Source organism: Vespa mandarinia, chromosome 1, assembly GCF_050613455.1.
Source record: "Vespa mandarinia isolate Hongniang chromosome 1, ASM5061345v1, whole genome shotgun sequence".
Taxonomy (NCBI): Eukaryota; Metazoa; Arthropoda; class Insecta; order Hymenoptera; family Vespidae; genus Vespa; species Vespa mandarinia.
The window spans coordinates 803109-813123 of NC_140810.1; the positions used below are offsets into that span (position 1 = coordinate 803109).

Sequence of the window (10015 nt, forward strand, 5' to 3'; positions counted from 1 at the left end):
CTGATTTATAATTTTGAAAAATGAATTTTAAAGATCATTTTTTAATTATAATGGTAGTTAAAAAAAAATATATATATATACAAAATAAATAATATTGTTGTGTAGCAAAATGAAAATAGAATTGCTTGTAATGAAATTTCGTATATTTTATATAATATGTATATAATTTTAATTTTAAACCTATTGTTTCATATTTACATTTAATTTACAATTATAATAGATACAGGAACGCTTATCTATAATCTAATATGTCATCCGGATATTTTATTTTACATTTCATTAAATTATATTTTTGCGCACTGATATTATATCACAATATTACTGCCATTTTGAATCATGTAATAATAATCCTCAACATTTAGACAAGATATTTTTAACATTCGTACTATTTATATGTTAATATTTCATATGGAATGGTATAACTAGAGTTAAAATTTAGAAAAGTAATAAATATTTAATAAATTCCTAAAAAACTTTACAATAGTTTCTTTCCTTTTTTTTTTTTCCCAGCAACATAGCATTGAAATTGTTGTGCGCATTACTTCTTAGGTTAGGAAAAATTCTTAATATTACATTTCTTGCCAATGATATTAATCATATAACAAAATAAGTCTCTATATATAAATTGTTTTAAATAACATTTCAATTGTATTAAAGTTACTTTTTGATAAAGGAATGTGTGACAATAGAAACATTTTGACTAGATATAACAAATATGATACAAAGCTAATTAATACTTTTATTAAATATAAAAAAAATAATGTATTGTAATATACTGATTACGTTTTCCACTCTCTGTGTTAAATTTGTTATTGTAATTTTTAATTGGTCCAGAAAATTATTTTTATTGTTTATTTTCATATAAATAGTAATCATAAATTGTCAAAGAAATATTTAATTCTCACAATCAATATGAAATTAATATAAGTACATAATGCATAGATTATTTTTTTCTCTCTCTTTTTTTCTTTTTTTTTAGAATTGTAACAAAAATTTGTTTGATTTTTAAAATATTAAATAAGATTATAGCAAAAGAAGATAAATTACGACAACAATAGAACACGTTATAAAATACTTAGTCATGTATCTTGTAACATCTATAAAGTTTAATAAATTGAAGTATTGCACATCAAATGATATTTTGAGTATATTTACATAATTTGAATTATGTTGTTCTTATGTTACATATTATATATCATTATAATCTTCTGAATGAATTCAAATATTATTTAATCAAACAATATTGTAAAATCTTTTATCTCTTTATGAAATATAACAAATCCTTAGAGAAAATGTATTTCTTCAAATAGAATTTTTGAATCATTATGAAACCGTTGAAATATTAGATAATATATGCTCTCTTATTAATTCTCTTAATACAAAGCTGTTTCTAAATCAAATTATAGATAAGATGGAACATAATTCATATATATATATATTACATGAAATTGTTGATTAATGCCAATACTTTCTTACACAGAGGTAGTTCACAGATATACAATATTTTAAAAAAAGAACATGTAAGCTTCATTTCAAATAAATTATTATTATTGTCTGGCAGTATTGTAATATTTTTTTTGCGAGCTAAAGAGATAAAATGCTTATGTTATAATTACTTTGACCAGTTATATAATATCTTCATTCTATCATTGGTGTTAAAGCCGTTTTTTTTCTTCTATTATCATTTTTTCACAATAAACATAAATTTCTCAAGATATTTTATGTTTAACAATTGCTTCATAGAATACTGATATATACATACATACATATATATGTATATATCAGTATATCATGTATGTTTATACATATATAAAGAATATTTGAACTTAGCATATATCGTTTATAAAATGGCTTTAGACATAAACAAAATATAGATTACCTTTGTAGAGATTTACAGAAAACATTTGCATTATGCGACTGCTTTTATTGTCGAATCAAGCTTCGTGCTCACCATTATTTATTCCTATGAGTGATTCTGTCTGTTCTGCTTCAAGATCTGGTATCCTGTAAAATACCAGTATAATTTACTAATTTATATAATATTTTTCTTATAAGAATATGTAATTATTATATTTGTTATTTTATTTATAGAAATTATATAGCTATGGGTACCTTGTAGATCTGTTCTTTCGACAAATCCAGAGATACAGTCTCTTTATTAAATCCATAACAGGATCCCAGTTATCATAATGGGATAGTATAGATACAGTCAAAAATGCTAACAGCATTGGAATGGTTCCTAAGTAAAAAATGCAAGGATACTCAACCTTTTTTAATAGAACATCAGCTATCATTGACATTGGCATTGTTAAACTAATAGCCAATGTTGCTATTAATGATGATGTCAGAAAACAACCCCTGGTAATATAAAAACCAATGAATATAGTCAGGAAATAAAAAAATATATTGGTATATATTTTTAATTTTACCATAGCCAAAGAACTTCACTTAATACAGTGCCAATTAATCCATTGATGATCAAAAATGTCCATTGATGAGTATCAGGCCATTCAAATTCTTCCCAGTGGCCATAATGAAGAATAAAAAATAGTGGCCACAAAAGTGTTAAATTGAAAAGTCCCACAAATCCAAAAAACATTGGTATATTCATTTTATCTTCGTGATCGACTTTTCTTTTCAAAAATACAATATATGCTGCATAAAAAAATGCGCTGACTAGAGCCAATATTATACCTGTTGGTATTCTACTACTTTCTATTGTTAAATCTGAAAGACCGACTAATACCTAAAATAAAAAAAAAATAAAAAAAAAAAAAAAAAAAAAAAAAAAGAAGAAAAGAAAATAATTTACAATTTAAAGAGAAACATTTTTTTTATATTATATTATTATCATTTTAAAGGAATTTTTTAAAAATCATAAATATACTTTCTATTTAGAAAAAATTTGAAAAAACTCACTAATCCAAATATGCTAACAGATACAGCAACTAGTTTCGATAATGTAAACTTATCTCCTCCATTACTTGGAAAAAAGGCAGCAAGGAATAGAGTGAATAAACTCGACGTAGAAGATAGTATTGTGACAACACTAGCTTCTGTTTCAGATAATGCTATTTGATAAGTGTAATTTGCTAAGAACCACTAAAACGTAAATTCATATAATGAATAATTAATTATAATTCATATTGTTTGTAATATTATTATAAGACTACTTACAAATAAACAAAACATAAGTGCAATTTTAGCTACTTTCTGAACAGAAAATTTATTAGCTTGACGTCGAGCATGCTCCCCAGCTCTGATGCTTGCTTGATAACTTAGTCTAGCTAGTAAAGCTTCTGTAGCATCGCTTTCTGACATGTGTCTGACTTCTGCTAATTTGCTAAATCTTACAGATCGAATGGAAGAATCGTCACTTTCTGTACCAGAAGAACGTTCACAATGATCTGGTGTCTTTATCGGCACAAATGTTGGATCACTCTAAAATATTATTCATTTTAATGTAATTAACGTTATACATTGAAAGTAATATTAAATTTATCAAAATAACAAATTATTCTTACCAAACTTGTATTAGCTTCTGTGTAGAAATTATCATCTTCGACATTCGGGTCTATGAACTGAATGTAGAAAAAGAAAAATTAATGTTTAAGTAAACACTCCAATCAATAATAGTTCCTACAAAAAAAAATATTTTATATTTATACGCATACCATATAAGTCGCTGGCCTATTACATTGATCCCGCCATGGGGGCCAAAAGCATAAACCAAGTAAATAAAGAGTAAACATGGATGTTTTTATATATGTACTAAAAAATGGCTTTTCAAAAGCTGCTTCTCTATAAATATACTGAAATATAAATTTGAACGTATAAAATACAATTATTGAAAAAAAAAGTCAAATAAATCTGTATAAAATATTTGAAACTATAAATAAGTTATATTATAGTTATTAAATAAAAATCTTACTTTCGTCAATTCAGAGCTTGAAACCCAAATGATATCAACCAATAATAAAACCAAAAGTCCTAAAACAAGTCTTTGAGATTTATTCATCATTGCTGCAAGTCTATGAGGATCCTCCGTCATCCCCTGTTGTCTGCGTTGTCTTAATTCCACAGAACAACTCATCTTGAAAATAGTTTATACTATTTTACATTTAGGGGGTCATGTTTGTTTCAGCCGCTAGAATTTGATAATTAAAATATTAAAAAAGAAATTATAAGATATGATATATATTACCATCAAATATCAAATAAAATATTATAAAAGAAGTATATATGTCTATTTATATATCTTTTATTTGCGTAAGAAACACATTTATCTAATTTAATAACACAATGTTATTAGTCAAGCGTACAAATGTGACATATGCAGAGTATAATAAAGTCCAATAAAACAAATGGAAGAATGCATATATGAAAGTAAACAAGGAAGTATTTCAAGGTTTAATGTGTTCAATTGTGCATTTATGTAATGTAAAAAAAACGCGGCATACGTTTAACGTCTATTATCTTATTTGAATGTTTGCTATATAATAAGAATAAAACTGACATAACGTTAAATAGTATTGTGTATGTAGGTAACAGGTGGAATAACTGTGTATATATACATCGCGAAGGTATACCGTTTCAGAATAACCTATAAAAATAAAAACCTGTTATATATAATATTACTCTCTATATGATAATCAAATAAATGACTAATTAATAAAGAACTTACCATAAGCTGATAACATTTATTTTTTGAAAGACTTTACGATTAATCTCTATCGTATTAGAATAAATTCTATTTCTACATTTTGAAATAATAAGTTGGAATGCATATTTTGTAGTATACTAATTAACAAATTTTTTTTTTCTCTCCTATTATAATAACAATCTTATATTCACAATATCTTTCGCGATTTCTTCGTACTTTCACTGTTATTTCAACATTTATATCTCGTTATCACGTAATGACAACCGTTTGTGGCCATATTAATTTTCAGATGACGTTCCGTAGTTTCATTTATCGCCTCGTTGGCGCTGTTTGCGGAATATAAATTAAAATACAAAAATAAAATATTACATATTATATATATATATATATATATATATATATATATATATACATATTTACATACACACACTATATCATAGAAAAATAAAAATATATAGAATAAAATATATAGAATACAAAAATATTAATAATTTGTTTATATTACGGTATATGCAATTGTTTATAGAACGTACGACATAAATAATCACGAAAAAAGTGGAGTATAATAAAAGTTGTATTAAAAAAAAAAAAAGAAAAAAAGAAACAGAAAAGTTTCAATTTTTTAATAAAATTGTATTACATATATTACCCGATTTTTCCTGTATCTAACAAACGTATCTTCTCGATCCATAATTCTTGTATAGATACTTTGAAGTTCTTGTTACCGGAGTGACGGCCACCACAACAAATACTTCGATTATGAGAATGGTATACGAACATTGTGAATGTTAATTATCTACTAGTTATATACGTCATAGGCAAAGGAGCTTTAAATAAACGTAGTAGTATAGTGATAATGGCAAACAATGCACTGAGCAACGGTCGCATTCAACAACCAACAGTTTCACAACGATTAAGAGATGATAGAACGAAGAAAGGTACTATATCTTTGTTACTAAGGAGATAACTCTATAAAAATTCAAACATTCAAATAACAGGAAAAATAATTTTTCGAATCTTCCTGCGTTATTATATCTTTCTCTATTGTCATCGTGTAATAATTAAATAGCAATATATAAATGTAATTGGGTCAATTGAGTCGATGATTATAAGAGTGATCTTCGCTTAATTGCAAGTAAAAAATAAAAAAGAAATAAAAAATTAATTTATTACTTATTTATTATTATAACTTAGATAATTGCCATGTCAATTAAGCGATAAACGAATTCCTTTTTTCTCTTTTTATTTTTCTTTTTTTTTTCTTTTTCTTTTTTTCTAATTTTTAAAAAATACTTTCATAATTACCGGCTCAATCATATAAAATAATTAAATTATTATATATTGATGGAAGATGTCAATGATATGTACGTTAATATAAGGAATTAATTGTTATTTTTAATCACATTTAGTCGTCGACATACCATCAATAGAAATTCGTAATTGGTTATTACATCGTTATTATACGAGGTGTGAATATAGGATATGTAAAATTCTTATTGAGGAAGAATTAGCTAAATCAAATGGTCACAATGAATATGCAAATTATTTAAAGGTAATTCTACGGTATTTAGAATTTTTTCCTAATATTTTCCAATGATTTTAATTGCTTGTTTTTTCTTTTTTTCTTTTTTTTTTTTAATTAATATTATAACACTTTGTTATTACGCTTATTACATTATTTTGGTATTATATGGATTTTTAATTTCGTAGGGTCTTATCCTGAGAAAGGAAGGTAAAGTTCAAGATTCCTTAGATAGTTTTCAAGCAGCTTACAAGGTGAATTCATCCAACGTTAATAATGTTAAACAAATAGCTAAATCTTTGTGAGTAATTTATTTTTATACTTCTTTTTTTTTTATATTTATTTTTTATCATCTATCGTATTTTAAAAAGTATTGCTTTTTTTTCTTTTTTCTTTCTCTTATATCACCACGTTTACATCTTTCTCATATATTTTTGTTTCTTATTGTTATCTAATTATGTGATTCATAAATTTTATTATCTTTAGTATTTCTTTCAGATTGATAATGGGTAGTCATAAACGTTCGATCGAAGCATATTTAGAAGCAGAAAAGATAACAGTTCTACCTGATTGGGATATACATTATAGTCTTGGTAATTAATAATTGAATAATTTCTTAATTTCTTAATTTTTTGATCGTTTATTATTATTGTTATTATTATTATTATTATTATTTTTTTTTTTTTTTTTTTTTTTTTGGTACAATACACTTCGATACAATACGTTTGATACAATTGTTTCCTATTGTTCTTATTGTTTCTATCACGTGAATGAAAGGAACGTTAATTAATCGAATTTCTTTTTTTTTCTTTTTAGGACAGTGTTACACCAAATTAAACCAATTACAAGAAGCGAAAAAGCAATTTAAAAGATCGATCGAGTTAACGAAAAATGAATTACCGTATCTCGCTCTTGCAAGAGTACACATGATGGAAGATCAGATAATAGAAGCTAAAAATATTTATATCGCCGCATTAACGTATGTTTCAAGAATGAAAACATTTTTCAACAATGAAAATATTTTCATTGGCATTTCAATCTAGCATTATCTAACATTAAATTATTCATTGAATTTAGTGGAAATCCAGAAAGCGTAACTGTTTCCACAGAATTAGGTTTGTTATACCTAAGAATTGGAGATATACAAAGAGCATTTCAACAATTCGGGACTACTTTAGCTTATGCGTCAAATTGTTCTAAAGCTCTTTTACCAATTGCTTATATAATGCAAGTGAGTCAAATTAAAACGGATTAACAGATAACTATTCCTCGGTGTTTGGTCAGTTAAATACTAGAGACTTATCAATTTATCAAAGAATATTATATGAATGTGATCTAAGTTATTTGAGATATCGCAACAACGCTAATGTTAAAAATTTTTTTGTTTTGTTAATTTACATAAAAGAATTATTTTTAATTATATATTTATCTTTCCAGTTTATCATTATAGCATAATAACATTTAAATAATAATTCAAATTGAAATTTTAAAATATCTCGAAACAATATATTATATAACTTATAATTATACAACTTGTCTAATATTATTTCTCATAATAATCGGCTTATATATATATATATATACATATATATATATATATATATATATATATATATCAGTAAGGAACATTATTATATGAAATTATATTCTACGGAAGATCATTATAATGATATAATGGTAATTTAATAGGTAGAGAAATCTAACGCCGAAATGCATAGATATATGTAGACACATGCCAATTAAAATACCAAAAACCATATTCCATTAGATTGAATAAAATTCATAGAGAACAATTCCATGATAGACATTTGATGGACGGCATTGAGCCTCGTTCGATAATTGTGTATTCAATTTTTTTCTTTCTCTTTTTTCTTTTTTCTTATATATATATATATATATATATATATATATATATATATATATATATATATATACCTTTCTTATTTCAGAAACATAACGAATATGACGTGGCATTATCTAAATATAAAATAGCGGCCCAATTAATACCCGAATCATCAGCTCTTTGGAATAATGTTGGCATGTGTTTTTATGGGAAACAAAAGTTTGTTGCCGTAAGTAATACAATTAAATATTTATTTATAGAAAATTATTGTAAAACGAAAATCATGGATGGGGAGAGAGAGAGAGTGAGAGTGAAAGAAAAAAATGAAAAGTAATAAATAAAAATATAAATAATGAATTATCGAATTTTGATTTAATTTCAGGCAATAAGTTGCTTAAAAAGGGCTCATTATCTCAATCCATTGGCATTCTTACCAGTTTACAATTTGGGTATAGCCTTTCTTACAACTGGACAACCAGCATCAGCTGCTATTTATTTATGTGCTGCTGTTAATGCCGAATCAAAAAAAAATCCAATGGCCTATCTTTTACTTGGATGTGAGTGCATTGCGATTGGTATTTGAAGATTTGAAATTAATATCATAAAATTGACGATGCTATAAGCTTTATGTTTCTATTTTTATTTTATTTTATTTTTCTTTTGACTTTTATTCATATTAAAATGGATGTTAGGAAAAAAAATTAGGATTTTTATGTGTATATATAAATAAAACATATATAAATAAATATTAAATATTATTGATAAATTCAATTGTTTATTCTTAATAGTGGCTCTTAAGCGACTCGATGATTTGGAAGGTTCGGTAAAAGCATTGGACAAGGCTCACTCATTGTCACCCCAAGATCCATTAGTATTAATTAATTATGCCGTGATTCTCGATGCCATTGGAAAAGTTACAGAAGCTTCGGAAATATTATCGTCCCTGAACGACATTATGGCTATTATTGACGTTGACTCGCAGGTAATTATAATTCTTTTTTTTCTTTTTTTTAAATATATTTTTTACAATTTCATATTTGTTATTTTCTTTAAACGCATCTTCTTCTGTCTCTAACAGATAGCACAAATGGCGAAGAGATTGTCGATGAAATTACAACAACATAAGTTATCTAATAATTAACGAGAAAAATATTATTAAAAATTATTAAATTATTAAATATTCATATGCATACACTGAAGATTAATTACATCGTTATTTTTTTTTTTTTTATATATGAGCGAAACCATCGTTAGTAAGTTTACAATATAGAAAAGTCATATTTTTTTGACACTCTTTTCATTTAAATTTTATTTAATTTTCAATATGTCATTATCATTCTTTCTTTCTTTTTCTTTTTTCCTTTTACAGAGATTTATTTTACAATAACACATTAAGTAACGATTATTATGTTTAATATTAATTTTACATTTACATGAATTAACAATATTATATCATAAAATATTTAAATATTATTTGATTCGTTGTCCTTTACATAATATTACATAAAATTAGTGTATAATTTTGTGTATAGATTTAGTAAAAAGAGAGATAATATACAAAAATTTGTTATACATACATATTCACGTATATACGAAATATATATTTTATCAAATGATATATTTTATAATAATAATATCTATAATTCATCATTTATGCAATATTAATTACATTCATATAGCAGAAAGATTAGGCATTGGAAAAATCATAGTTAAAATACTATACATATATGTTATATATAGATTGCTATAATTATATATATATATATATATATATATATATATATATATATATAATCCTATAATTTATAACAACAAATATATGTATATATGCTATCTCATATTAAATGATGACATCGATACAATAACGAAGAATCATCATAATCTTTGAAATTGATCTGCCCCTATGGAAAAAATTCTCATGGGGATAGTACGGCAAATATTGTAAATGAAAATGTATCTATATTTCATGGGAATTCCTTTCGATTCG

General features: G+C 24.6%; 2 protein-coding genes across 7 annotated transcripts; one reads left to right on the forward strand and one right to left on the reverse strand.

Annotated features, from left to right (window-relative positions):
* Window positions 1–144: 144 nt before the first annotated feature.
* On the reverse strand, window positions 145–5451 carry LOC118446083 (solute carrier family 35 member F5). 6 transcript variants are annotated; one of them, XM_035876308.2, is made up of 11 exons: window positions 5313–5449; window positions 4685–4989; window positions 4590–4603; window positions 3932–4147; window positions 3675–3812; window positions 3525–3581; window positions 3178–3441; window positions 2920–3102; window positions 2430–2746; window positions 2113–2358; window positions 145–2004 (listed from the first exon to the last, which is right to left on the reverse strand). In XM_035876308.2, the coding sequence occupies exons 4-11, from the start codon at window positions 4091–4093 to the stop codon at window positions 1935–1937; spliced, it is 1437 nt and encodes a 478-aa protein (XP_035732201.1). In that variant the 5' UTR covers window positions 4094–4147; window positions 4590–4603; window positions 4685–4989; window positions 5313–5449; the 3' UTR covers window positions 145–1934. The 6 variants fall into 6 exon arrangements, 5 of the variants coding, with proteins under 5 accessions (XP_035732201.1, XP_035732200.1, XP_035732202.1 ...); XM_035876307.2 differs by having other exon boundaries at window positions 4517–4603; XR_014983232.1 differs by lacking the exon at window positions 4590–4603 and having other exon boundaries at window positions 147–1584; window positions 1880–2004.
* On the forward strand, window positions 4559–9414 carry BBS4 (Bardet-Biedl syndrome 4). Its single transcript, XM_035876311.2, has 11 exons — window positions 4559–4583; window positions 5368–5601; window positions 6073–6215; window positions 6374–6486; window positions 6684–6778; window positions 7002–7164; window positions 7263–7416; window positions 8135–8257; window positions 8411–8585; window positions 8817–9010; window positions 9107–9414. Exons 2-11 carry the CDS (start codon window positions 5520–5522, stop codon window positions 9167–9169), a joined length of 1305 nt encoding a protein of 434 aa, XP_035732204.1. The 5' UTR covers window positions 4559–4583; window positions 5368–5519; the 3' UTR covers window positions 9170–9414.
* The last annotated feature ends 601 nt before the right edge of the window (window positions 9415–10015 follow it).

What these genes read in the sequence shown, in the direction of transcription:
- LOC118446083 (XM_035876308.2), bottom strand. Translation starts at nt 4,093, where the DNA reads ATGAGTTGTTCTGTGGAATTAAGACAACGCAGACAACAGGGGATGACG. An exon ending in CAAGCTCTGAATTGACGAAA is followed by an intron (nt 3,813 to 3,931) that starts GTAAGATTTTTA and finishes TTTATATTTCAG; the next exon opens with TATATTTATAGAGAAGCAGC. An exon ending in CACTTATGTTTTGTTTATTT is followed by an intron (nt 3,103 to 3,177) that starts GTAAGTAGTCTT and finishes TTTACGTTTTAG; the next exon opens with TGGTTCTTAGCAAATTACAC.
- BBS4 (XM_035876311.2), top strand. Translation starts at nt 5,520, where the DNA reads ATGGCAAACAATGCACTGAGCAACGGTCGCATTCAACAACCAACAGTT. An exon ending in AATATGCAAATTATTTAAAG is followed by an intron (nt 6,216 to 6,373) that starts GTAATTCTACGG and finishes TTAATTTCGTAG; the next exon opens with GGTCTTATCCTGAGAAAGGA. An exon ending in GGAAACAAAAGTTTGTTGCC is followed by an intron (nt 8,258 to 8,410) that starts GTAAGTAATACA and finishes ATTTAATTTCAG; the next exon opens with GCAATAAGTTGCTTAAAAAG.